We start from the raw sequence: 27,457 nt of genomic DNA, 5'->3' as shown, positions 1-27,457 counted from the left end.
CTCGAGCTATTTTTCCTGATCATTACGGTATTTACGCAACTTAAAGAGGTCGGACGTTTACGTAACCGTACGAGAGCGCCGCCCGGTAAACGTGAACGTCCTCTCCCGTTAACCGGTTGTTTTCTCATGTTACCGTAAAGCATGGCCGGCCGCGCCTTTGTCTCCAGACTTTTACCGTTGGTGAGAGGACGGTTTCGTCCCGCGTTCTCGTGCACCGCGACTCGCTCGCAGCCGGAGCGCGCGCGGGGCACCGGCAGCGCTTTAACCGGTAAAGTGGACCGATTCGGTGGCGTGACGGTGAACCTGGCCGACGCCGGGCTGCCGGCGGACGTCAGTGAAAGTTCATTTAGCAAATTGCTGCGAGGTTTGTTGTTATTGTCCTGAATTCTGCTGTGTCATGTGTTTGTTGTTGTTTTGTTTTTTTAACCAATCACCTGCCCCGCCTCGTCCTCCCTCCTCCGACCGCTGACCAATCACCGGTCTCCATAATATAACCGTATGTGCGTACAGTGGTGGATGTAGTGGCATCCAAAGATCAGGTTGCAGACTGCAATTAACTGAATAAGGGTGTAAACATTAACATGCTCGTGTAGGGCCATATTATGTTTACCGAATCGATTCTCCAGAACAGCTGTAGACATTTTTATTCCGTACTTTACACGCAAAATATCAGACAGTTTCAACCCCTGACCACCAGATGGCAGTGTTGTAATTTTAACAAGGTCAACAAGAGCCCAACTGATATATCAGACAGATCATTTTTTTATTGGCATATAAGACAACTTTTTTTTTATCCAGAACATAATGCAGAAAGAGATGCTCGAGGTATTGTGTTGCGAAATTGTGAGTTTATACTGCATACAATATTTTTGCACAAACAATATCGTCCCATATATCGGATTTTTTTTTTTTTTTTTGTACTCCCTCATATCTACGATTTCCAAAAATTTGATTAGAAAAAAAAAAATCACCACATATCGTCCAATTATGTCCAGTCTCTCTCTCTCTCTCCACGTATTTCCCGTTTGCCCGAGTGCACTCCCTCCCATCGTTTGATGAGATCTGACCTCTGACCTCTGACCTCCACAGATTCTTTGGTCCGGTGGAAAGCGGAGGGGAAGGTCGCCGTGTGGCTTCGGGTTCCCATCTCGCTGAGTCGATGCGCGGCCGCCGCCGCGGCTCACGGCTTCGCCTTCCATCACGCCAAAGGCGACCACGCCGTGCTGGCGCTCTGGCTGGGGGACGGGGAGAGCAGACTGCCGGGCTTCGCCACTCACCAGGTCGGAGTGGCAGGTACAGATTTTTCCTGTCACTCAAAAATCTTTGTTGTTGTGTAAACTAGGTACGTAAACATTTTGCAGATTTCAATTGCAAAATTGCATTCGAGTAGTTTTTTTTTGTTTTTTGTTTTTTTTATCACCGTGAAAGTCTCATTTCTCATTTCTGAGCATCAAACATCAATGAAAAAGTGACATCATCGTTTATTTCTTCATACAAATCAGTGCAAACTCGATTCTGTCGCCACTTTTTTTTTTTTTTTTTAAGTCTTTTTGATTTCAAAGTTGAAACTTTTTTAAACATCTTTACCAAACAAACAAAAACAAACAAAAAATAAAAGTTTGTTGTGTGTTATTAACTTCCCTCATCGTGGACTGTGAATGGAGAGAGAAGAGCGTCAACAACAACAACAACAACAACAGGAGGAGTTTCTGTCCCCCCCCCCCCCCCCCCCCCCTCCCGGTGTGTTAACGTCATGATTATCCAGCAGAGGGCAGCGTGCAGCTGATACCCAAAGAGCAGAATCACTGGAAAGCATGTCAGAACATGTCCAGAACATCCGGACCCAGAAACTCCCCTTTTCTTTTTATTTTTTTTAATTAAATGCATCAAAATGAAACTGAGGCTCGGTGATGAAACTGAGGTCAGGAATGTGAAATACACACATGCTTACCGTGTGTGTGTGTGTGTGTGTGTGTGTGTGTGTGTGTGTGTGTGTGTGTGTGTGTGCGTGCGTGCAGTCCTTGGCTGCTTGATTAGTTTCACATACATGCCAGTCAAATATGTCAGACGACCTGCCAAGGTCACATTTTTAACCACCAGTTATGTTTTTTTTTTTTTTTTTCCAGCTTGGTTCTCTAGGTGTTTTTTTTTTGCCAGTAACCCTAAAAGAAAAAAAAAAAGATTTTTAAGATGTCTATCACTGCAGAACTGCTGACTAGTTGATGCTTTTTTTGAATGGGAGTCTGGTGGAGCCAGAAGTTTATCGGATCAAGCCCCTAGGGGCCCTCGGTGGTACTGCACGTTACCTCTACATTCAGCTGTAGGTTGTCAAATATAGTGATTTTTGCTTTTTTTTCCCGCAGCAGGTGGCCAGAATATGAAAATACTGCATGTGAGGTGGCAATACATGTACAAATATTAGTAATAATAAGGTGTCAGTTCCAACTAATACTCTCCATCAGCAGGATCAGAGGAGGTCAGAGTTCATACGCAAACTTCCTCTCAAGTTGACCAGGAAGTGTCGGAAATAAACACATTAATTTTGGCTTATATATGCACAAATTTGCATTTTTATTTTGTATTATTATGAATCGCAAGGGGTGTATTATAGTTCAATCCTCAGCTACTGTATGTGCTGCGCTGTATCTTCCAGTACATCAACATAAATAAAAAAAACTAAAAAAAAACTAGTCAGGTTTCCAAGATCAGAATCGTGGTGACCTCACGATATTCAAAAAAGATATCATGAAAAAAATTTAACTTGTAATTACTGGAAAAAGCAGGAGCAGAAACATGAAGTAAGAAGAGACATCAAACTTTTCTGCGGCTCCAATTGTAACCTCAAGTCATTAACAGTTTCTCACTACCCCCCCCCCCCCCCCCACCCGCCTCTCCAATGACTTCTTCTAGGCTTTTTTTTTTTTTGTCTCAAACTGGAATTTTCTTCATGAGCGTTTTGTTTCCTGGACCGAGCGCTACATAATGATAGCTTCCTCCGAGCAGAAACCGGGCCCTCCTCCTCCTCCTCCTCCTCCCCCTCCTCATGGCACCAGGATCGGGGGGGATGACATCAATTTCCACTCGGACGTCCAAGCGGAGGCCTTTAAAGACGAACCCATCCCTCTTTACACATCTGTGACATTCATTTAAGAGGAGGCCTTGCGTCCTCCCGCTCGGTCAGATGGTCCCTCCTCCTCCTCCTCTTCCTCCCCCTCCTCCTCCTCCTCCTCCTACTGTCAGCAGCAGCACATAGCTGCTTCTCTTAGTCACCACTTGCCGTAATTAATCAGGTGAAACGGGAGAAAAAAAACCAACAAAACCTGACATGCTGAAGTGGGACGTCTACATCGTTCTCAAGTAACAGCTGAGTCACTCGGACGCCGTTTAGATCTAGAAAACGAAAGAATTTGACCTTTTCCGGGTAAATAAATTTTCAGAAGCTGTATTTCTTTCAGTCTTGCTCAATCACAAGTTCACGCGTCACAATTCTGTTCCAGTTTTTTTTTAGTAGCAATTAGTATTTTTTTATTTATGTCGTTTGAAGAAGATAGTTCGGTCATAATTACTCACATTTTTTTTTAAAGCTGATATTAAAGAAGCAATCAAATCCTCAATATTTTTACGTTTCCAACGGATCACATGACCGCTTGTGGGTGAAAGGTGTCTCCGTCCGCTCCGCGGAGTTTCAAAGCGTCTTTCAGCTCGTTGTTTTGGTTTTTTTCCGGCCTGCAACTTCGCTGTTTAAATCGTTCCTACGGGAACTACTGACGTGCAAAGTGTGGATCAGTTAATATACCGGGGACACAAGTACCTTTCATAACATTTTGAATTAATATCCGATTGATTTTTGTTTTGTTTGTTGTTGTTTCTTCAGGCGCAGTTGTTGACGAGTCCAGTGGAAAAGTTCTCGTGGTCCAAGACAGAAACAAGGTACACGGCGGGACTGTTGTTTCAACGTAGCGCGGTTACATTCATCACATCACAGTAATCATTTTCACAAGTCAAAGATATAAAAAAAAAATTTGTGAATGTACGCAACAATGAGATGACGTAATGGACGAGATCTAAAAAAAAAAAAAAAAAAAACTGAAGGAAAATCAAGTTATTTTCAGTTAGGACTTTAAAAGCGACTATATTATACCGGATACATTCATACATCAGTAAACGTATATTTGTCTGGTTTAAACGTCTCTTTCCTAAAAAAAAAACAACCCAAAATGAACCAGTGAAGCATCAGTTTCCACGTTTGCCTGCGATTTGTTTTTATTTGTTCAGCGCCTGGTGTTTTGGCCTCCATTGAGCCGAACGCGGTTTAAAAAAATCTCCTCTCGCACTCGACATCGACGCCGCTAAACATCAGCCGACCTCGAGAGCACACGGGCTTGTTTACACCAGCCGAGACGCGCACAAACAAACCGAGCGTGTTTCACAAGAGTCCCGCTGTGGAGCCGACAAAAACTCCTTTCAAAAACCTCGTCTGCGCTCGTTCGTGTCGCAGGAAAGTTTCAGGCCGGAAATAAAAAAAATTTAAAAAAAAGAAAAAGCGGTCGCGGCAATTCACGACACCGATTATGTTTTAGTTTTTTTTTCAAATAAGCTCGTATCAGAAAGTTGTAACGCAACTTGATTGATTTAAAAAGTAGAGTTTGGTAGAAGTTCTACCGATCAGGTGAAGAATTTAGTTTCATAAATCAGAGCAGCAATAAAATCCTTCCTCTTCGACGGTGAATGGTGACGTGTTCGTTCTGATATTTGTCGAATGAACAGGTCAGATGCTGTTTTTTTTTGTGTTTTTTTTTGTTTAAGCTCACGGTGTGATAAATAAATGTCCAAAAAACACACAAAAAAAACTGGTAAAAGATTAAAAAAAAATAAACACTTCACGTGTGGGAGAAAGAAAACAAAACAATAAAACAATAAAGTAGAGAACTTTGGAGTACTGGAGTCACTGAAGTTTATTAAAAAGGATAGAAAAAAAGGAATTGGATCCAAAACAAACAAACAAATACAAAGCTGGGAGTCACTGAGGAAAGGAAACACAAATACAAATTTTGAGGCCGGCTGCGGGGAGAAAACTTCCACTGTTTGTAGTAAAAGAAAACAACAAATATTTCACAGTACACACACACACACACATGATTTAAATAAGAGGGGACAAAATATTAGGAACACCTCTCGGTTTAAACAAGTGACGGGTGATCAGGGACTCGCTGCCGACGTCCTTTGAGCCCATGTGGTTTGTACCAATATGTTTTTGGCAATTTCAGATGCTTCGCAGATAATGAAAATAATCTTCAGCGGCATCAGAGCCGCTTTAATCCACAAACGTCAACGGGAACGCACGGGGGCATCGTTCATCGCGGACGAGCCGTGAACTGGAAAAAAACAAAAACAGGCTGAGAATATTTCTAAATCGTTGGCTGGGAAATAAAAGAAATAATCACCGCCTCAATCACCTAACAAACGATTACCGCTCTGACGTCAGACTTTTCAACATGTGTACACAAGATGAAGAAATTCTGAAAATAAAAAAACTAAACTATCCATTTTGTTTGGATAAACTTGACAAGAGCAAAATCATTTACATTAATCTTCCCTCTTATTTTTTCTTCAATCCCTGACTTCCTGTAGAGAACAGACACATGGCGAGTGTAAAAACCTGGATTATACAGTTTATATGATAAAACCTGGATCATACAGTTTATATGATAAAACCTGGATCATACAGTTTATATGATAAAACCTGGATCATACAGTTTATATTATAAAACCTGTATCATAGTTTATATTGTAAAACCTGGATCATACAGTTTATATTATAATATAAAACCTGGATCATACAGTTTATATTATAAAACATGGATCATACAGTTTGTATTATAAAACCTGGATCATAGTTTATATTATAAAACCTGAATCATACAGTTTATATTATAAAACCTGTATCATAGTTTATATTATAATATAAAACCTGGATCATACAGTTTATATTATAATATAAAACCTGGATCATACAGTTTATATTATAAAACCTGGATCATAGTTTATATTATAATATAAAACCTGGATCATAGTTTATATTATAATATAAAACCTGGATCATACAGTTTATATTATAAAACCTGGATCATAGTTTATATTATAATATAAAACCTGGATTATACAGTTTATATTATAATATAAAACCTGGATCATACAGTTCACATCATGTGACAGCGTCCCAGTCGGGAGTCTTCACAACAAATAAAATATCTTCATGGCTTTTGTCCAGAAAAAGGGAAACAGTTGGTGACTTGGAAGAATAGGGAGTGTTTTATCCCTCCTCCTCCTCCTCCTCCTCCTCCTCTTCTTCCTCCCCATGAATGCCGTTTACTGGAAACAGACTTAATAACACTTTGGCAGAAAAGGGGGAGTGTCTGACCTCACGGAGGGTTACGAACTTCCTGAAACTCTCAAATCTGCAGAAAGAAAGACGACCTACTGGATCCCCGGTGGACGTCCGTCAGCCAGCTGGATGATGTCATCTGTAATTTAACCGTCGTCCGATAACATTAACGCGTCATTTCCCCGCAGATTCGGCGTGAACAGTTCTGCGTATGTGGTTTGGCATTCTTCCAGCAAAGAGAAAAATAGACACGATGATTATTTTCACATTACGCTCTCGACAGATCGAAGAGGCGTTTTTTTTTCACTTTGAAAAACCACGATTAGAGTTACACAAAAATCTCTTTTATTTTATTTGTTCCTTCCTACCGGCAACATTTTTAGAAACAGCTCCTGAAAGAAGAAGAAGAAGAAAAAAAAAAATATATATATAGTATTTTATTTGAAAATATATGCTGTCGTGCATTCGTGGTCCTCACAAAGAGAGGATCTGCAAAACAAACAAAAAAGCGAAGCGTACGACATTCTTTAAGTAACTACAAAAATATCTATACACACACACAGACGTCATAATTTAACCAGCAGCATACTGTTATTAAATATCAATGATGAGTGGTGAAACAGTTTTGGAAAACAGCAAACAAACAAACAAAAAAGCCTCCAGAGTGAGGCTCTAAAGTAAAATCTAAAATGAGAGGAGACTTCCTCTGAATACCGACTGTCATTTACTTCAAGAGAGGAAACAAAAAAACAACTTCAACCTCTTTTTTTGTTTAAGTGACTTTAGATTGTTGTACAAGAGTAAGATAGACGACGTCAGCGTGTACATGTTGCTGTATTTTCTACGTTTTACAGCCATCTATCGCACGCCATGTTAAAAATTGTACCTGTGTTTTTTTTTTGTGTTTTATTTTTTTTTGCCTCTCGGATTTCAGACAAGGAACGCGTGGAAGTTCCCCGGTGGTTTGTCTGATCCAGGAGAAAATATCGGTGAGTTGTCACTCAACAAAGCAAAGAAAATTAAAAAAAAATAAAAACCTAATACAGTACATCTAACTAAATCCTTAGAGTTTAGTGTCGTACGACGGGAGATCGGAAAAAGTTCAGATATGTTTTATTTTCTCCCCCGGAGTGGGAGGAAGCTGGAACTTTCCCCGAGTTACGTCTCTCGGTCAACGTTGGCTCCCCGAGTTACGCGCGTTTTTGCGACCGCCGCTACGTACGCATTTTTGAAAAAGGCGACGATAAGTGACGATTTGCGTTCACAAACGTACGTTGTTGTTTTTTTCCCCCAACGTGTTGCCACGGCAACCGTCAAGACGTCTCAGAAGGCACGCGCAGCGCTCTCCGCTCGATGTCGACGCTTAAAAATCACAAAAAAAAAAAAACAACCCCCCAAAAAAAACCTGCGTAACTCGGGAGCTGATGCTGACGAAGCGACGTAACTCGGAAGACTCGCTCGGGAGAGCTCCAGCTTCCTCCCGCTCCGCGCGCGTCACCGTGCTGCACACCGTTCACGTGCAACAGGAACAGTTTCCGAGCGTTTTTTTTGTTGTTGTTGTTGTTTTTTTTTCTCCCCAATCGCACCTCGAACTTGAAATTGATACGTATACATTCATTTGAACCGTACAAAATAAGACACGATATAAATGCTAATTCTAGTTCTCCTTTAACATTTTTTTGAAAAGCAGCTTTAAAATGATATTCAACCCCCCCTCCCACCCTCCCCACCCCACCAAAAAAGCAGCGTTGAATGTTTGTCTTTACCAAAATATATATATATATATATATATATATATATATATATATATATATATATGTCCCCCCCCCCACCACCACCACCACCCCAACATCTAAAAGTCATTCTTGCAAGGTGCTACCAATGAGGGAAAATAAAAAAATAAAAATTCCTTCCCGTCGGGGATCTTTTTGAAACGCCTCCTCGTGTAAACGCTAACCGAATCTCCGCCCAGGTGCCACCGCCGTCCGCGAAGTGCTCGAGGAAACCGGCGTCCGCTCCGAGTTCCGATCTCTGCTCAGCGTCCGGCAGCAGCACGACCACCCGGGCGCCTTCGGCGCGTCGGACATGTACATCGTGTGCCGGCTGAGCCCGCTCACCCACGAGATCGACTTCTGCAGGCAGGAGTGCCTGCGCTGCGAGTGGCTGCGCCTCGGCGAGCTGGCCGGGACCGACGAGACCACGCCCGTCACCGCCCGCCTCGCCCGGCTGCTGCTCTACGGCCTGGAGCGCGGCTTCCACCGGATCGACCTCCCCGTGGAGGAGCTGCCCGCCGTCTACTCGGGGATGTTCTACCAGCTGTACCACAGGCAGCTCCCCGACGCGCTGAAGTCATCGACGGCCGAATAAGTCGGCGTATTTAAAAGGTGCATTTATGACGGGTTCTGAACCACAAGCACATTGACTGTTTTTTTTTGGGAGGGGTTTCTACAAACCACGACGGTACTCGCAAAAACTGCAGTTTTATACGGTTAATTCAACACTTTTGGCTGGAAACTGTTTTTTTTTTTTTTTTTTTAAAGGGACTCATGAAATCTGTTTGCATTAATGATTTGTAAACAAACGATTCATTAATCAGTGTTGAGTTTAGTTCATTATTAGCTCGCTAACTGGCTAACCACTCTCTTCGCAGAAACCAATGCTCGTGGCTAGTATGCAAATATATTATTTTTTTACGTGGACTTCCTCGCAGAAGGTTTTTCAGGAAACCAAAAACAAGCTCGGAAACTTGGTGCACGTCCATCGGGCTGAATTAGATTTGTGAAACTATAAGTAGCGCTCGGGTTTTAGTTTTAGTTTGTTTAGTGTGCTCACTTGTTATTTTGCCAAACAAAAGGCCAAACCTTCACGACCAAGTCCTCCGAATCACGTCACTTTGATCGGCAGCGGCGCCAGTCTGACTCCGGGGGTGACGAGTCGAAGGTGCAAAACCCGGCGTGCATCAAAGGAAACCGACCCGACTTCACTCGTTTGAGCATTTGAAGTGTCTGTGTTGAAAATCTCCAGAGTTTGACACCGGATTTCGTCGCGTGCTCTCGAGCTCAAGTCCACGCTGGAATCACAAAATGTTCACGCACGACTGCTTTTTTCTTTCTTTCTTTCTTTTTTTTTTTTTTTTACAAAAACATGCAGTTAAACTGCAGCGTTCAGCTGAGGTGCACTTGAGCAAGGCAGCGGGGGCTCCGGCGGGCTCTCGCGTAGCAGTCGCTTGATTGACAGTAAAAAATTTTTTTAAAAAGCCGGGGTTTGAACGTGAGGAGTAAAAAAAAAAAAAAAAAGAAAAAAAAAAGCTGAGTGATAGCAGACGTGTTAAGGATTTAAAAAAAAAAAATAAAATAAAATAAAATATAAACTTAAAAGGAGCATCACAGCTATTTTGGGCAACGTTGATGCAACGCCGTCTTCATTGCCGTTCACATCTTCTCCCTCCTCGTTTTACAACGAAGACTTCAGGATCTTTGGGTCGGATCCCGGATTAGCTCTTGGCAGACATGGGGAGGAAGAGAATGGCCTTCTGTCCCGGGCTGGTTTTGCTCCCGGACTTGTACTGGCCGGTCCGCTTCAGCGCCACGTACATGTTGGGGTACTTCCTGGAGCGGTAGGTGTTGTAGTTGTTGCTCTCGAGCCGCTCGATGAAGTAGCATTCGTCGGTCGCTCGTCTCTGGAGAGAGAAAACGGACGCAGAGAAGTAACACGTCAGTGAAGTTTAATGATTCAATTTGTCGTCTTTTTAGTTACAAAACAACAACAACAACAACAAAAGAGGCTCGTGTGACTTCCCGCCGTCCGATTAAACCTAAACCGGCTCACAAGCTGTGGAAATGTAAGAAAACTGTGAAACTAGGACTTTATTTACAAGTTATCCATTAGGTTATTTACTTCTAAGTTGTTTTCTAAAAGGCTTCAAACCTTTCACATCCTGTTTATGTCCATGATTTTCGGTGTAAAATCAACACGGTTACTTGAAGTGCAGTTCTTTGTTTGGATGATTTCTTTTTTTGGGGGATTGAATTTGTTTGATATGTTTTGTCAGACAAGAGTTTGTAATTCTGTAATCGTATGATAAATTAAATGACCTCATAAAACACCCCATAATAAAATGCCATCTTTATTTTGAAGGAGACTGTTGGTTTAGAGGAACTTCTGCTTTGTGTGCGACGGTAATTAAACCCCCTCCCTTTTTCTTTTCTTTTTTTAAAAGGAAACCATTCCTTACCAGGTACATCATTTTTGTATTTTACTGTATTTTTGCAGCTTCAATGAAATCCGAACAAAATGAAGCCGCCAATCAAAAGACAGACTTTGAATTTGACCAACCGAGCGCGGGCAGAAGATGACGATCATTCAGAGAAGTTGCCGCCGTTGACTTTCCCATTTCAAATTCACATCAAATATTTTTTATCTGAACTTGTCGTATAAATATAGAAAAATGAGTCCAAACGTGTGCAGATCTTCCCAAGCAGAAGAAGTGTACGTATCGGCTTTTGATCAATATTTGTTATTAACACGAGTCAGAATGAATCAGTCGAGATCTAATTCACTTTTCATTTTTTGTAATATGAAGAGAATTAACCAACAGGTGGTTTGTTTTCTTTACGATTTTCTAGCGACGCCCCGGGTGGCGGCTCCTCGCTGAAGCTTCTCATTAGGAGGAAATGCTTCCTACCAATTACGAGGCCTTTCAGACCACCAAACCACATCAACTCTTCCAGCGCTGCCGGGAGCCACGACGTCGGGGATGATTCACACCGACTACGAACAGCAGCCGGTAATCTTATTAGTTCCCGTTTAAATATTAAACGATGTTCGGAAGTTCTGTTTTTGCAAAAGTTCAGAAAGGAAGTAATAATAGATGCTCGGCTCTTGTCGTTTCTGTTTCCCTGAACTGTCGAAGTTCTTCAATTTTACAAATTAAAAACCCCACCGTCTCTGGTTAACCGTCACTTTTTCATGAAGCCAAAAAGACTTCATCTTCTCACATCTGGTGTTTTTGTTTTTGCTCCGACACCGGTCTGGACTGAAGTCGTAATGCGACTCGAGTGTCTTGACTGCGTTGCCCACGGCGACTTGGCGAGGATGGAAAGAACAACTAGCGGCTCAACCGATTGGATCCCAGCGAGTTGTCTCACTTCGACCCAAATTAGTCAAAACAACCAGAACGTGTCTGGACACTAAACATTTTTTTTTGTTTTTTTTGCTGTTGCTCATCCCTGGACTTTTAGTTCATATAGCTTATTGATGACGATGCATCTTTCCAAGATATGAAGATTCATTTTGATATGGGTCTGACTAACTGCGGCCTCCTTTTTCATTTTGAATATTCCCGTCGGACGTCCCGTCACATAGGCTTGTCGACCTCATTATTTTTATTTTAGTCGGGGAGGATTTCTTGTCAGGCTGCTGGTAAATATTTGGTTTCCAAAACACGGCAGCACTAAACGCTGCTTGAGACGGAGCGCTCCGCTCGGCTCCGCTCGGCTCGGCCCGGCCTGTTCGCTACGGATCAGTACTTTAAAAACTCTTTCATTATGAAATGATAGACGTACAGAGGTGGAAGAAGTGTTCAGATCTGAACTGGAGTAAAAGTACAAATACCACACTGGAAATACTCCACGGGGATTAAAAGTTCTGCATTCGAAGCCTTACTTAAATAAGTTTTATAATAATTTACATGAATTATCTAAAAGCAAAAGTTTCCGCGATGCAGTAAATAATGTTTCCTATCTATTATATTATTGTGACGTTTACTGCTGCACTAATGTGCATTTCACGGCTGTCGTTATTCATGTTTGAGCTCATTTTAATAATTTTACAGGGTAGTTTAATCTCCAGTAATGCATCAAGCCTGTTTTTGGCTTTGTAACGATGATCCAAGTGTGTTTTTCAGTCGTTTATGTATCTTAAGAGGTAGGGGAATTTTCTCAACCCATAAAGTAACATTTATTCCTTTAGTTTACATAAAGTAGTGTGAAAAAGTGTTTGCCCCCTTCCTGATTTCTTATTTTTTTTGCATGTTTGTCACACTTAAATGTTTCAGATCATCAAACAAATTTAAATATTAGTCAAAGATAACAAGTAAACACAAAATGCAGTTTTTAAATGAAGGTTTTTATTATTAAGGGAGAAAAAAACAATCCAAACCCACATGGCCTTGTGTGAAAAAGTGTTTGCCCCATAAACCTAATAACTGGTTGGGCCGCCCTCAGCAGCAACAACTGCAATCAAGCGTTTGCTATAACTTCCAATGAATCTTTTCCAGCTGTGGAGGGATGTTGACCCACTCATCTTGACAGAGTTGTTGTAATTCAGCCACATTGGAGGGTTTTCCAGCACCAACCACCTTTTTAAGGTCATGCTACAGCATCTCAATAGGATTCAGGTCAGGACTTTGACGAGGCCACTCCAAAGTCTTCATTTTGTTTCTCTTCAGCCATTCAGAGGTGAACTTGCTGGTGTGTTTTGGATCATCATCCTGCTGCAGAACCCAAGTTGGCTTCAGCTTGAGGTCACGAACAGATGGCCGGACGTTCTCCTTCAGGATGTTTTGGTAGACAGTAGAATTCATGGTTCCATTTATCACAGCAAGTCTTCCAGGTCCTGAAGCAGCAGAACAGCCCCAGACCATCACACTACCACCACCATATTTTACTGTTGGTATGAGATTCTTGTTCTGAAATGCGGTGTTACTTTTACACCAGATGTAACGGGACACACACCTTCCAAAAAGTTCAACTTTTGTCTCATCAGTCCACAGAGTATTTTCCCAAAAGTCTTGGGGATCATCAAGATGTTTTCTGGCAAAAATGAGACGAGTCTTAATGTTCTTTTTGCTCAGCGGTGGTTTTTGTCTTGGAACTCTGCCATGCAGCCATTTTTGCCCGGTCTCTTTCTTATGGTGGAGTCATGAACACTGACCTTAACTGAGGCAAGTGAGGCCTGTAGTTCTTTGGATGTTGTCGTGGGGTCTTTTGTGACCTCTCGGATGAGTTGTCGCTGCGCTCTTGGGGTAATTTTGGTCGGCCGGACACTCCTGGGAAGGTTCACCACTGTTCCATGTTTTCTCCATTTGTGGATAATGGCTCTCACTGTGGTTCTCTGGAGTCCCAAAACTTTAGAAATGGCTTTAGAACCTTTTCCAGACTGATAGATCTCAATTACTTTCTTTCTCATTTGTTCCTGAATTTCTTTGGATCTCAGCATGATGTCTAGCTTTTGAGGATCTTTTGGTCTACTTCACTTTGTCAGGCAGGTCCTATTTAAGTGATTTCTTGATTGAGAACAGGTGTGGCAGTAATCAGGCCTGGGTGTGGCTCGAGAAATTGAACTCAGGTGTGATAAACCACAGTTAAGTTATGTTTTAACAGGAGGGGACAAACACTTTTTCACACAGGGCCATGTGGGTTTGGATTTTATTTTTCCCTTAATAATAAAAACCTTCATTTAAAAACTGCATTTTGTGTTTACTTGAGTTATCTTTGACTAATATTTAAATTTGTTTGATGATCTGAAACATTTAAGTGTAACAGACATGCAAAAAAAAATTGGAAATCAGGAAGGGGACAAACACTTTTTCACACCACTGTATATACATATATAAAAACAAAAATTCTGATTTTAAATGATCAAATGTGGAGTAAAATGTACATTATCTGTCTCCGAGATGTGGTGGAGTGGAAATATAAAGTTACATAAAATGGAAATGAAAAAATGTTCCGATACCTAAAATTTGTACTTTAGTACACTGCACAAGTGCAGTAAATGTACTTCAAATATACTCGATATGGGCATTTTGAACAGAATCACTAAATCTTCCACAGAGGAGAACCGGTGTAACTTTTCGATCCACTCACCGCTGTGAACAGCCGCCCGTCTCGGTTCATCGCCAGATATCGGTTGGCAGAAACCCCTTTGATGAGCACCTCGCCGACCGAGGTCGCCTGGAGCTGAAGCTTTACTGCAGACAAACAGACGAGAGTCGATCCGACGTCGGTAAAGACAGAAAAGCATTTTGTCGTTCGATTTTTGGCGGGAAAAGAGGCACTGCTGTGTTTCATAAAGACAAACATCCTCTATTAAAACTCTAAATCACAATGAATTAGTAATTATATAAGTGTTGAATTTGATATATATATATCTGGCACTATTAGAGGACATAGCAGAGCCGGCATCAGGAGGAAGGTGGCTTCAACGTTTGACAACAAAGACTGTCGGAGGAAAATCTGGGGGAGTCCAAATTTGTTGAGTTGTTTTATGGAGCAAATCAAAGGAAACTGTTCTGAAAGCAAACAGGGCTAAAAAAAAAAAAAAAAAAAAAATTAAAATCACAGAGTGAATAACTGGTGTTTTAAAGCTGCAATCCTAGATTTCAGGCCACTAGGGGGCAGCACCTCACACACAGAGTCCACAAAGTCAGACTGCTTTATAATACAGCTAACATGTAAATTAGCCACTTAACACATGAAGGTACTTTTTTGCCTTTTTATGCAAGCGTAAAAAAAACAGTTTCAACATCAAATCTCTCACAATGTCGTCAAAAATCAAGTTAGTAAGTAAAAATAAACGGACGAGGAACAACATTTTTTTGGATTGCAAACAAATTCTACCTTAGGTTTTTTTGTTGTTGTTGTTGGTCAAAGACAGAAGTATTGTTAGTAAAGTATTAAATTAGCATTAATTACTCGTGATCAAGAGAGAAATTAGAGAGAAATATCAGGCTTTAGTTTCAGCTCTTTAAGTTGGCAGTAAAAGTTGGTTTGTCAGAGATTGTTTGCCGAAAACAGCGACATGCTAGCAGAGAAAAAAAAACATTGAGAGGACCAACGGACTGTAAACAAAATTAAAATTGCATTTTATAACACCCGTTTTGTTTGTGTGTGCCAATCATGACCATAAAGCAAGTAGTATAAAATCAAACACGCGTTACATAATGATTTGGATTTTGCTGTAAGACCAAAACAAAAAGTATAAAAGAGGCTAAAAAAGGTCCATGAAGTAATAGATAAGAGAGAATTGTCTGTGATTTGCTGGGAGGCCACCTTTCATATCATACAGTCATTTTATGGGAAAAATCCAGGTGAAAATCAAAACGGGTTCAAATCAAAATGAATTACCTTTGAATTACACAAATTGTGTCTTGGTTTATAACAAACATCAGGTCCCGTTCGGAGGAGAGGGGTGGGGTGGGGGGGGGGGCTCTGTAAAGGTAAAATCCCCCAGAATAAATCCACATAAAGACTTTCGGAGAGACACGCATCTGTCTGCAGTTAAAATGACCGCCCGGATGACTCACGTCACACATCAAAGACACGTTCTTCTTCCCTAAAACGTTGAATGTATAATTCGGTGTTCGCTACGTGGATCGTGACTACAGGATCTTCTGGCGTGTCCTCCGGCGGCTCTCATCAGCAACTGTCCCGGGTGATCGATGATGCAAGTTTGCGTCAACGTCGAGGCTTCAGAAAGTTGTTGGATGTGTAACAAAAACGTGATGGCGAGGGGTCCCGTCTGCTGTTTATCGGCACATATTGGACATATCGGGTAACGTTTCCGATTCTGACTGGCAGGTATGTTTGGAAGAGCTGGCGGGTCTGTCACAGTCTCAACACAAGGATCCATTCATGAAGCTCAGCTCAGCTCATAATTACGGTTTAAAAGTATTTCTGGTGAAAAGAATACAAAAAAAAAAATAATAATAATAATACTGATTCCAGTTTTATGACTCATATCCAGAGAAACGGGACGAACTAAACTCAAAAAGGTTTTAACCTCTCGGGGGGGGGGGATGTTTTCACGAACACGTCTTAAGTGAAAGGTAATTGAATTCTTCTAAAAATAGCTCCTTGAACTGTTTCCTTCGGGCATTTGTTTGGGCACACATGCTTCAAATGTCACACTGGATCTCGGGCAGCGCACTTTCAAGCGTGTGGTTGTTGTTTTTGTTTTTTTTTTCAAAGGAAAAACTTAACACGACTCACCGGTGAAACTTAAAAAGTAATCAGGGACACTGAGGGGTATCACAGTTGTACATGACCAAGTAAGTATGTTTCTGCCAACTTAAAAAAATAGACAGAAAAAAACAAAAACAAAAAGGCCTAAAACTCCTTCGATTAAATATTGATTAAGTGGTGCTACGGTACATTTTTCGGGGTCATTTCTGCCTTTTAAACTCCTCGTCGTGTTGCTTTCGGTGACATCAGTGTGAACGCCTCTGACTCAGCATGGTGATCTAAATTTACTCAAAAAAAAATTGTTTTACAAACCATCATGCATTTTCTATCAGAGTTCCCAGTGATGAAGAATACATTTGAGGTGTGTTCTTCAGAAGTTATTTTACTTTTCCAGAAGCAAAACACGCTTTGGTCTCGGAGTTAATAAGTGGAGAACAAACCTCAGGGAGCTGGAAAATTCACATCGTTCCTCCAGGATATTAAAAAAATGAACATAAGGAAGCTTTGTGTCCTCGTGCAAAAAAAAAAAAAAAAGGCAAGAAGACTGGAAGTACTTACTGTGGGGGTCGTTTTTCTCCCGGATCCCATCCACTCCCCCGTCCGACTTTATCCTCAAGAAGAAGCCCCCATTTTTGCAGTACAGCCTTTTGGGGTCCTTGAAGCTCCCGGGAGGGAAGCTGCCGCTGCCGCCGTCTTCAGGTGTAGAGGGAAGTGTTGTGATTTCTCCCGTGGCCATCTCCTCCTTCTCCTTTTCCCCGCTTCCTGGCAACTGCTTCGTCTCCTTCTTTGAGCAGTGCAGGAGCCTCGCCGTGGCCTCCCACCTCCCACCGAACTGCTCGGCGTGTCCCCTCCTCCCTCTGCAGACCTCCACACGAACTGATTCCGACTTAACCTCAGGGGTCAGTTTTTTTTGTTTTGTTGTTGCTTCAGCAGGCCCCTCTCTCGTGGGGCACCGAGCCGCCGCCGCCGCCACCGCCACCTCCTCTTACTCCCCGCCTTGAATCCTGAGAGTCTGAAGCAGACCGACTTCCCTTCGAGCTCCTACCTCATAGCACGCGTCAAATCGAACACTTGTAGCAGCTGATCTTCGGCTTTGTAGAGCTGGCAGCTGCTTCTCCTGCTTACTGGTGGGGAAGGGGGGGGGGATGAGGGGGAGGAGGTGGGAGGAGGGAGGAGGGAGATGCATGCAGGTTTCCCGCTCGCTCTCCCACTCTCGCCTTGCAGCGTAGTGTTTAAAGCAGGGCAGCTGGCTTAGATCTGTGCGCAAGGCTTTCCCCTTTAGGCCTCAGTTCGCATGCGCCCTGGGAGCACCAGCACACACACACACACACACAACCACACACACACACACTTACACAACCACAACCACACACACACACACACTCACGCCCACTAATGCTCGCTGATCTGCCCAACCAACCCAGGCGAAGTTTGGGAGAGGAGGGTGAGGAAGGAGGGGGGTGTGCAGCTTGGACTGCGGCACCGGGACCTTTCAGAGAGCAGCAGCAGCAGTCATGTGAACAGAACCAGTGTTTTCATTCATCCAGCCTGTTTCAGGGGCAAGAAGAAAGAAAAAAAAAAAGAGAGAGAGAGACGTGAACAGAAAAGCTTGTTAAGTGATCCATTCAGTGGTTTTCACCTGAAACAACAATGTGAGCAGGCGGAGATGAAAACAGCAGGCGAAACCAGGGAGCGATTTTTAAAAGGAAAACGTTGCCCACATCCCAGGGGATCCGACGTCACGTTATCGCTGAATTCACGGGTTATTTCCAAGTAAAGTATCATTACCGAAACCCGTTCACGCCCGTGTAGTTCTGCACAGGTCGAAACAGAAGTACTCGTACGCCGTCCGGAGCCCGTTTGACCTTTTCCATCACAGAGCTTCAGGTTTTCATGCTACTTACTGTATTATACTTGCAAATATTTCAGCAATGCGACAATATTTTTTTTTTTAGCCAATTCTTGTTCCTAAATTCCCAAATATACTTTTTCTTTTTCAAGAATTTCTATTCCACGAAACAGCCAGCGGACTACAAAGAGTGTGAAATGCTTGTCGAGGTCTTTGTAATTAGAGCCAGGCTGAAATTGAGGCGTCGCATTTCACACACGTACGCATTACATTTTTATAATTAGATTTATGGGCCTCGGCGATGTCAAGTGTTCATTGGTCTAAATGCTCCTTGAAAAAAAAAAACATCTCTTCTTCTTTTGAAGTAAATTTATGGTTAAAACAATGCAGACTTCGCTCACAATGACTATGCAGGATGGGCTAAAAATGCTGTGGCTCACAAATAAATATAATATCTAGAATCATGTGGAAAGAGAAGGTGACTGCTTACCTGTTAGTGCGAGACTTCACTGCGGCCTTTTGTGACTCCGCAGTCCAGTAAGACGCAAGTAAATGAAATGCATTACCGAGTGAAGCGCAACTAGAGCGCCGCGCACGCAACGATTTCTATAACATCCTGCGTCAAACACAAATACATGATGTCTTACAAGTACCAAAAAAAAAAAAAAATATATATATATATCCCAAAAAAGAAACTCCCTAAAATATGTGACCTTTGGCGCAATCTTATTGACTCACAGCGCCACCTGCTGCTGTGGAGGTCAAACAACTCAGGACAGCCAGAGAAAATCTTCAGCACAATCGCAGAAATATATCGCATTTTAGGTTTTGGCAGGAAATGAGCTCCATAGAAATGACCTCAAATTAATACTCCAATGAAACTGGACCAACTCGGCTAAAAATTGAACAATTTATAACTTTGTGCAGTAAATCTGCCAACGAACCGCGGAGCAGGCGGTAAAAGTTGGACTCAGCCTGAACTCTCGGATGCGTCACTCAGACTTTTACCATTTCAAATTTCCCTCTCAGGTTTTTTTTTTTTTTTTTTGGGTGTTTTGTTACATCACATCACACCCTGCCCTCTCGCTCCCACACCGCCGCCGAGCGACGCCTGAGTCAACGCCGTTACGGATCCGCTGTTAAAAAAAAAAAGAAGAAACTTTTCAATTCACCGAACTATTTTTAGAATGCGACTAGAAGCTCTTTCTGATCTCAAGAGGAAGTGGAAGGTCTCACGTGTCGCTGACACTGACACCTCTGAAATACAAAGCAGCGTGCCAGGAAAATTCTCGAGATAACCAAGTATGCGCTTCACTTTCAGGTGAGCCATTGGTTTCGGGGGTAGTTCTCGATTTTTCCACCGAGTTTGAATTCATATTTAACAGTTTCTCGGGCTGATTAAAAGGTATTCGATTGATGGGTATATTTTATTCACATTTGAAAGTATTGTAAATTCAGCCCAAAAAAAAGCTGAACTTCACGCACGGAAGTGCTGTGATGACCACAACGGTCAGAGTGGCTCAGTTTTAATATTCATGTGACCTTTCAATGATCATCGAGGAGGGGAAATGCCAACAAAACAAAGTTTCTGAAATTCCCTCCAGAGGGTTGGTTGTTGATTTAAAAGGACAAGAGCTAATATGACTAAACCAAAAACATGAACTCTGTCTGGAGGCGTTCTTTCTCCATCCACCATTATGACACAGAAAAGTCATTAAAATCACCGCAGCTGGCGTGCAACCAGCGTCGGTGTCCAATGTTGAACAGTGCGAGCCAGACTGTCGACACATAATGAAAGCATGGAGGCAAATATCATGAAGGAAGTGTACCAAGGCTACGGGGAATAAACTGGCACTATAGAAAGGGAGGAAAACCTAATTGTGGTTTGGGACGTGCCGTTTTTTTAAAATTTTTCCTCTGGCTGACCTGTGGACCAAGACAAGGCGTGTGCAAGGTTACGTGCAGCTAATAATGCCAGGTGAGACGAGGCTTGGCTCGTAATCCCAACAAGTAAACTTAATTTTGAAGGAATTTCCTGAGAGAATAAAGTTTCACGAGGACCAAGTTATTTAAAAACATCACTATTCTGAACACATTCTTTAATGTCGGTTTTCCAAGATTCGGTTCTCATTCTGTCACATCTATTGAAATGAATATGTCGCCCCCATGTGGTAGAAAAAGAGGTCGCAGAGGACTTGAACAAAGCGTTGCTTTGTCCCACTCGTGAAAGATCAGATTTCACAACACATTTGCAGTCTAAATAAACATTTTCCTTCACTTAATAACTAAACCAAGATCATAACAGCGTCAGATTGTCCTGTTCGGAAGCAGTTTTTGGGTCCACGCCCGTGATGATTTCCGCATCGGTCTGCAAGACGAGGAAAACCAGATCCAAGGCTTTCCTCCACGCTTCCTGCTTCACACTCAGATTATCGTAGATTTCCGCCGCCGCGGAAACGCCGCCGTCCTCGTCTTCGCCTCCGGAGAAAAGTTGCGAGAAGCCGGCGGCGACGCCGGGATGTCCGTCGGGGCTCCGCAGTCGTCGGCTCACGGCGGTCCTGGCTTCGACTTTTGAAAACCTCCCCGTGTTGACCATCACGGTGGAAACGTAATCTATCAAACCGTCCGCCATGAGCTGCAACACCTCGCTCCTGCAGCGGTCCGCCGCCGTCTCCGTTTCGGTTTGTCGGAAGCCGTCCTTCAAATTCTCCGCTCGCCGCTGCAGGCGATGAACGCAAAGCATTTCCGTCCCTCCGGCTCCGGGCAGGACGACGCCGTCTTTCAGCGCGCGGTGCAAACGATGAGCGCAGGCCCAAAACTGGTCCTCCAGAGTCTGCAGCTTGCCGCGGACGCAGCTCGTGAGGATCGCCGTGACCAGCCGGCCGCCGTCACCGGCGGAAACGCTCGCGGCCGCGACGACGGACTCCCTCCCGTGGCCGCCGAGGTCCCTCCGGATCGAAAGCGTCGCCCCGGCACCGACGCAGCGCTCGGTCAACTGCGAGGCGTAGCTCACCGGGACGGCGCCGGTCGAATCCGCGAACGCCCTCAAAACGGGAGCGGGCACTTTTTCCACCACGAGTATCCGGTGGCCGCAGCAGCGCCGCGTCGCTCTCTCGCAGGCGAGCCCGCCGACCAGCAGCAGCTTCACCTGCAGGCGCAGCAGAAGCCTGGCGACCTTTTCCGTCCATTCGTCCTCTCCGCCCGACAAACCGGGGCGGTCGCGGACGCGCCGTAAACCCGCCGGCCTGCTGAAGCCGAGGTGGCGGTACGTCTCCGATAAATCTCCGCTAATGAGCGCGACCTTCAGCCGTTGTCCTTCGAGGCGCCGAGCCACCGAGGCCCGTTCGTCGGATAGAAGAACGACGAAGCCGGGCACGACGCACGCCCGGTCCTCCGGTAAACCGGGCAGCACGCGGGTCACCACTTCAGCAATGTCAAACGTGAAGGAGCCGACGTCTCGCCGGTTAGTTTGCGACTGCGTTCGAACGGCTTCGACGACTAATTTCATGGCGTCGTCGCGGCCGTGGCTCAAACCCCGGGCCGCGCGCGCGATGACGTCCGGGAGCGTCGAGCGACGAGCCGCTTCGGAGACATCTTCAGACTCGGAGTTACAAAAATGTCGGCTTAGCTTTACCTTCCTTCGCTCTTTCACGTTTAAAGTCTCCCGATCGACTTCGGCCGTCCCCCGCCCGGCGACGGGCCTCTCCGACGCGCCCGGGCCCTCGGTGGAAACGGCGCACCTCCCGCAAACGTCCACGCAGGCGTCCATCCCTTCGGACATGGCCGAGATTACGCTCGCGACCGACATCCCCCCGCGGAGGCAGTCCAGGGCGGCGCGGCTCCACGCTCCCGCCAGGAACAGCAGGCACCCCGACCCGGTGCGGTAGACCTCGTGGTGGGCCCGGACGGTCTCGCGGACCAGCTGGCCCACGGCGCAGGTGAGCTCCAGGCTCTCGACGACGCGGAAACACGAGCCGGCGAGGGCCGACTCGCCGCTCGCCTCGTCTCGGACGAACTTGAACTTTTTCTCGGGGCCCAAAGAGGAGCGCGAGATTCCCGCCAGCGCCGAGAGCTTCTGCAGCCCGACGTGTTGTCGACGGTCGAGAACCGCGCTGTCCGGCATCGCGCCAAGGTTTCCTGAGTTGCGAGAGAAACGTTTTGAGTTCGCTCGTGTTTTTTTACCAAATAAAAAAAAAAAAATTCTGTTATAAACTAGTAAGTAAGCGTAGACGCTCGCAAGCTACGACTTGACTTCAAAAACTGATGGTGCTCTGTTGTATTTTATGGTGCTTCTGTTATATTTCTGAGGTGAATGCAACAGAAATTAAAGGCAATTATAAAAAAAAATTTAAAAAAAACACTATGGCACGATGCAACATGTTAAAGCTGCTTTGTTTTTTTTTTTTAATTCAACAATATAAAAGGAAAACATTCTGACAGGGTCAATTCAGCTCGTATTACTTGTGCACCGTCAGGATTGAAGGCAGGACTTGTATAAGTGCACTTGAAGTGCAGGGTGGTCAACGTCGACACAGCTGCTCGACACGTGTCCAAACTAACCTGCATCTCCACTTGCAAGAAAACCTGCAAGCTAAGCTAACGAGCTAACGTCTTCAGGAGATAACTGTGGTTCCGAAGAAAGAAAAGACGCAACGTGCTTCCAAAAGACGGCGCTGCAACACAAACTTTATATATTCACAAAAAAAGTAGATTACCTTTAACGTATTTCAGCGCACGGCTTGAATGATGTCGCTCTTTATACCCCCAGCTTGTGTATGCTCAAACATTTAGCAAGTGCGCATGCGCTTTGTTTTGCTGGTTGCTCGGCGACAAGAAACCGTTTCAACGATTGGCGGAAACCGTAACAGCGCCGCCTAATCCTTTCTTGCGATTGGCTAATGCGCTCCGCCGCGGTGTTTCCGCGCTCTCTATTGGCTGTCGCCGTTGTCAGTCAACATTAAAAAAAAAAAAAAAAACACTTCAGCCGTTGCTGCCTGCTTTGTTGACATCCGATCATCAAACACAACATTGAAGCTTTCCCGGTCTGAATCGCACTAAAATGGTAAATCTTTCCATAAATATCCAGCGTGAGGTGTCTTGTTCGGTGACGTTTGTCAGGATGCTGTCGGATCGTGCAGTTAAAAGTCGTTTATTTCACCCTGAAAACTTGTTTTTGTTTTGTTTGGTCTGGTGGAAGCTCGTTAGCGCGGCAGTTAACGGACGGGTTGTGATCCTTCGCGGTTTACCGGGTTTAAATATGTTGTTGTTGTTGTTGTTGTTGTTTCTCCAGGCTTCAAGTTACCGCAAACCAGCTCCCTCGTCCAGCCAGAGGAAGAAGACCGCTCAAAAAGTCGAGCTGACCGAGGAGCAGAAGCAGGAAATCCGAGAAGCTTTCGACCTCTTCGACTCGGACGGCGCGGGAACCATCGACGTGAAGGAGCTGAAGGTTTGGTTCCCTGGTTTCAACCATGCTTTCGGATCAAAACCCCATTTTGTGTTGATGAAGTGTACACGGATTGAGAAATGCCCCCCCCCTGATATTATCACATCAGTCACATCTGGCGCCCCCGCAGGTCGCCATGAGAGCTCTGGGCTTTGAACCAAAGAAAGAAGAAATCAAGAAGATGATCGCAGACATCGATAAAGAGGGCTCGGGGTTGATCAACTTCGATGACTTTCTCAGTATAATGACGCTGAAAATGGTGAGTGTTGTCGCGGGCGACGTTGTCCCCTGAAACCGTTTTGATTTTAAAACCCGTGACGGTGAAGTTCAGAGTTTTGGTGAAACGGAAATGCGCAACGACGGAGGGCATTAATCGCCGTTTGTCCCGGCTGACGTTCAACAGAGCGAAAAGGACTCCAAAGAAGAAATCATCAAGGCCTTTCGGCTGTTTGACGACGACGGCACGGGGAGAATCTCCTTCAAGAACCTGAAGAGAGTCGCCAAAGAGCTCGGTGAAAACCTCACGGACGAAGAGCTGCAGGTATCCTGACAATCTCAACCTAAACATTCAACTTTATTTTTCTATAAACTTTCTTTCTCAGACTGCTTTCACTGATCGTAAAGAGGAACTCTGTTGCACGTATTTTTTTTAGTTTTAGGGTATTTGGCAGTCAGGTGTACATACAGTACTCGGGCACACCTGGAGGTACGACCTGTTTTTACAGATATATATAAAAAAAAAAAGATTAAAAAAAAAACTGGCGGATGATTTCTAGAATTTATTATCGAGCAGAGTCGAACTGGTGATTTAAACACTCACAATCAGCAGCACAAAAGACATCGTAGGAAGCTGGAAAATGTTTTTCACTCGCAAGCTGAGACGTGCAACAGTTCTGACACACAAATAACAACGGGAACTAATAATAGGTGCGAGTTCCCCACAACTGCGTTGAGTAAGAGGTTCATCAAATGTTAAATTTACAACTGAAAAAGTCTGCGTTTCTCTCGATTCCTCTCACGCGGTCATGTTCTCACATTTGATGTTAAAATAGCATCGACGGTGGTTATTAATTAACGAGTAACTTTTCTTTTTTTTCCAGTCTGTCGCCCTCGATTCATTTGATCTCATCGTGGGTTTTTTGTTTTTGTTTTTGTTTTTTAAATCCTTTTAGGAAATGATCGACGAGGCGGACCGAGACGGAGACGGCGAGGTCAACGAGCAGGAGTTCTTGCGGATAATGAAGAAGACAAATCTTTACTGAACCCGCCGAGTCTGTTTAAAAGAGTCTGGACCTTTTTCTTTTTTCTTTTTTTTTTCCAACATTCACATCCGACGCTCTCAGAAACAGTTTCTACAGTAGCTTCTTTCCTTTTTCTTTTTTTTGTTGTTGTGACTAGTTCTGTTTGTAAATAAATATTTTAACATACTCTTTTATCTTTGCAGATTTTTCTACAATGCAAGACAAATAAATATATTTCATCATACGTCGATTTTGTCTGTTACTTTCTTCGTTAACCTTAAAAAAAAAAAAAAAACAAAGACTATGGTTTTGAGAATTTCAGTGAAGCTGATTTCGGTACACTTGCGAGACCGCTGCAGTGCATCCTGCCAACCGATGGTCCCGCAGACAGTGAAAGTCATATGACTAAGTGGATGTTGACTAACCCGAATCATGTTACTGTAGACAGAAATTAAAATCGTGAAGTGGAGATGAGTAACTCGATTGCAGTCACTCTCACTTCACCCTTTGAGCTGTCATCTGAAGAGGATGCCTACATATTACTTGCATATTCTGTTAAAAAGTCTTAAAGGAAAGAAGCTCCTGATGATTAATTGTAATAAACGGCGGAAGTCTGGTTTTGGCCAAAACACACGAACCTCTGCAAAATAAACAGGATACTGCAGTGACGTGTTTTTCCGACCCGTCAGACGGCCGTCTATTATTTTGAGGATGCTTGCAAACTGATTGTGAAAGTCGTGATAACCTGTTCTAGACGGCGAGGGAACATCAGGTGGAAAATATGAAACTTTTTTTTTTTTTTTTTTTTTTTTTTTCTCCCGAGGTGAGATATCCAGTTTATGAAAAAAAAAACACAAAAACAAACAAAAAACAAGTCTCCACAAGAAAAATGTTTGAGTTCACAGAGAGATACAAGAAGAGATTCTGCACCGCATGCAACAGTTCAACAGCCGTGAAGATGTTTCAGCTTTTTTTGTTTTCGGTGGAGACGGCTGCGTCCCCTTTGCGTCAGATTGAAGTGGCAGAATATGGGAAGTTCTCCGGATTGCTTTGTGTTTTGTTCAGCTGTCGAGCCGAAACTGGGAACTGATACAGATGAGCCAAATCAAAAGGCCAGTGCACTTCAGACACTCGCTTCACGTGTGCCCCTATGACTCAAATCCATCCACCTTCTCGCAGTTCAAAGGACACCGCGCACCGGGCGAGAGCTGAAATAAAGCAGTGAAGTGTGTTGATTTTTTTCAGATTTCGCAAATTAAAGAAGTTGAGGAGCCAAACTTGGACCGCCGGCCCCAAATCGGGCCGCCCACCTTCAGATAGACGGACTTCGACTTCAGCTTATGTCGAACTAAGAGTTTAGTTCCACGTCTAAATTTACAAAGTGGTTCAGCTCTCTATTATCTAAACTAGGGCTAATTTGCTATGAATTCTGGGTAAATTAATGTTTCGCACAGAAAACCGTTCGAAAGAGTTCGACAGTTACAACAGGATATTTGTCTGGAAAAAAAAAAAAATCAGTGACGACTGTAACGATACAGAAAAAAAAAAAAACAGCGACTGCAGTCAATTTCCAACGGAAAAAAAAAGGTGTTTCTCTTATCTTCGTTCGGTCAATAATGTCATCACCAAACCACAAATTATGATCCCCTTTTGTCGGCTGGTCCCACGGGGTGTTACCGTGGAAACATTTATTTTAGTTTGGAGTTAGTCCGGGGGCGGGACACTGTCAAACACTGTCAAAGTTGCATTCGGGCAAACGTTTTAACAGATTTAACACTACGTACCAGTTTAAAATGGTTCTGGGTCCATTTATAGTCATCCAATTTTTTTTTAATTATTATTTCTCACAATGGCTGTGCAGCATTAAAGCCACCACAAAAAAAAACCAAAAAACCTGAACTACAGTCACCGCTTTATTAGCTGCATGAAAGGCCCGAGGGCGCTTCATTTGCACGGAGCAACCTACATTTGGACGAGTAGGTGTTTCAAACGGTGGATGTCTGATTTTTAGAGCAAAACTTTCCAATTTGGAGTTTGATGTTTTGCACACAGTCGCAGTTTCACGGCCTTTAATATCTCCACAGCCCCTCAGCTGAGCGTGATTCCCCTTCACCGCTGTGGTTAAAAAGCAGTCGCATCACACGGCCCCGGCTCAATACTCCCACTGCTCCGCTGCTCGCTTTTTTTTTTTCTTTCCTTTTCTTTTTTTTTTTTTTTTTTTCTTCATCTTCCCATAAAATGATCAATTTCCAAAACAACTGCATGCCAGCACACATCTGCTGGTAAAAAAAAACAAAACGAAGATGATCTTTTTATTAACCCTTTAAAAGGTCAACAATGTGTCACCACCCTGTTTTCACGAGCCCCCCTTTTTCAGTAAGACAAGTTAAAGACAGTAATAACTGTCATTGTAGCTTGAAGAAGCAGACGGTGGATGCATCAGTGGTAAGTTTGCTTTTTCTTATTCTGGACCTCTACGTGTAAAATGTATTTATTTTAGAGAACGTCTCAAATATAAGACCTTTTTTCTGTTAATCTTTAATCAAACTTGAGCTATATGGCACCTTTCACACA

The 27,457-nt window shown here is 43.6% G+C and overlaps 4 protein-coding genes across 7 annotated transcripts; 2 read left to right on the top strand and 2 right to left on the bottom strand.

Annotated features, from left to right (window-relative positions):
* Nucleotides 1-141: 141 nt before the first annotated feature.
* Nucleotides 142-11,098, top strand: nudt6 (nudix (nucleoside diphosphate linked moiety X)-type motif 6). Of its 3 annotated transcripts, none has more exons than XM_069169424.1 (6): nt 142-364; nt 1,090-1,293; nt 3,875-3,930; nt 7,320-7,374; nt 8,358-8,769; nt 11,011-11,098. In XM_069169424.1, the coding sequence occupies exons 1-5, from the start codon at nt 142-144 to the stop codon at nt 8,750-8,752; spliced, it is 933 nt and encodes a 310-aa protein (XP_069025525.1). In that variant the 3' UTR covers nt 8,753-8,769; nt 11,011-11,098. The 3 variants fall into 3 exon arrangements, with proteins under 3 accessions (XP_069025525.1, XP_069025526.1, XP_069025524.1); XM_069169425.1 differs by lacking the exon at nt 11,011-11,098 and adding an exon at nt 10,658-10,729; XM_069169423.1 differs by lacking the exon at nt 11,011-11,098 and having other exon boundaries at nt 8,358-10,503.
* fgf2 (fibroblast growth factor 2) lies at nt 9,665-18,785 on the bottom strand. The gene is made up of 3 exons (XM_069169428.1): nt 16,909-18,785; nt 14,254-14,357; nt 9,665-10,064 (listed from the first exon to the last, which is right to left on the bottom strand). Exons 1-3 carry the CDS (start codon nt 17,084-17,086, stop codon nt 9,879-9,881), a joined length of 468 nt encoding a protein of 155 aa, XP_069025529.1. The 5' UTR covers nt 17,087-18,785; the 3' UTR covers nt 9,665-9,878.
* cetn4 (centrin 4) lies at nt 11,089-25,127 on the top strand. Of its 2 annotated transcripts, none has more exons than XM_069169426.1 (5): nt 11,089-11,171; nt 23,490-23,645; nt 23,773-23,901; nt 24,046-24,183; nt 24,815-25,127. In XM_069169426.1, the coding sequence occupies exons 1-5, from the start codon at nt 11,142-11,144 to the stop codon at nt 24,902-24,904; spliced, it is 543 nt and encodes a 180-aa protein (XP_069025527.1). In that variant the 5' UTR covers nt 11,089-11,141; the 3' UTR covers nt 24,905-25,127. The 2 variants fall into 2 exon arrangements, with proteins under 2 accessions (XP_069025527.1, XP_069025528.1); XM_069169427.1 differs by lacking the exon at nt 11,089-11,171 and adding an exon at nt 23,178-23,261.
* Nucleotides 17,333-22,966, bottom strand: bbs12 (Bardet-Biedl syndrome 12). The gene is made up of 2 exons (XM_069169421.1): nt 22,915-22,966; nt 17,333-22,336 (listed from the first exon to the last, which is right to left on the bottom strand). Exon 2 carries the CDS (start codon nt 22,320-22,322, stop codon nt 20,496-20,498), a length of 1,827 nt encoding a protein of 608 aa, XP_069025522.1. The 5' UTR covers nt 22,323-22,336; nt 22,915-22,966; the 3' UTR covers nt 17,333-20,495.
* Nucleotides 25,128-27,457: the final 2,330 nt, after the last annotated feature.

Source organism: Embiotoca jacksoni, unplaced genomic scaffold (assembly GCF_022577435.1).
Source record: "Embiotoca jacksoni isolate LCO1_2020_lvr unplaced genomic scaffold, fEmbJac1.0.p SCAF_45, whole genome shotgun sequence".
NCBI classification, from domain to species: domain Eukaryota; kingdom Metazoa; phylum Chordata; class Actinopteri; family Embiotocidae; genus Embiotoca; species Embiotoca jacksoni.
The sequence above is the reverse complement of the archived record's forward strand: the minus strand, read 5'-3'. Positions and strand labels throughout refer to the sequence as shown.

What these genes read in the sequence shown, in the direction of transcription:
- nudt6 (XM_069169424.1), top strand. Translation starts at nt 142, where the DNA reads ATGGCCGGCCGCGCCTTTGTCTCCAGACTTTTACCGTTGGTGAGAGGA. An exon ending in TGGTCCAAGACAGAAACAAG is followed by an intron (nt 3,931 to 7,319) that starts GTACACGGCGGG and finishes CTCGGATTTCAG; the next exon opens with ACAAGGAACGCGTGGAAGTT. An exon ending in TGATCCAGGAGAAAATATCG is followed by an intron (nt 7,375 to 8,357) that starts GTGAGTTGTCAC and finishes ATCTCCGCCCAG; the next exon opens with GTGCCACCGCCGTCCGCGAA.
- cetn4 (XM_069169426.1), top strand. Translation starts at nt 11,142, where the DNA reads ATGATTCACACCGACTACGAACAGCAGCCG. An exon ending in CCGACTACGAACAGCAGCCG is followed by an intron (nt 11,172 to 23,489) that starts GTAATCTTATTA and finishes TTGTTTCTCCAG; the next exon opens with GCTTCAAGTTACCGCAAACC. An exon ending in GTATAATGACGCTGAAAATG is followed by an intron (nt 23,902 to 24,045) that starts GTGAGTGTTGTC and finishes GACGTTCAACAG; the next exon opens with AGCGAAAAGGACTCCAAAGA.
- fgf2 (XM_069169428.1), bottom strand. Translation starts at nt 17,086, where the DNA reads ATGGCCACGGGAGAAATCACAACACTTCCCTCTACACCTGAAGACGGC. An exon ending in GGAGAAAAACGACCCCCACA is followed by an intron (nt 14,358 to 16,908) that starts GTAAGTACTTCC and finishes GTTTGTCTGCAG; the next exon opens with TAAAGCTTCAGCTCCAGGCG. An exon ending in ACGGGCGGCTGTTCACAGCG is followed by an intron (nt 10,065 to 14,253) that starts GTGAGTGGATCG and finishes TTCTCTCTCCAG; the next exon opens with AGACGAGCGACCGACGAATG.
- bbs12 (XM_069169421.1), bottom strand. Translation starts at nt 22,322, where the DNA reads ATGCCGGACAGCGCGGTTCTCGACCGTCGACAACACGTCGGGCTGCAG.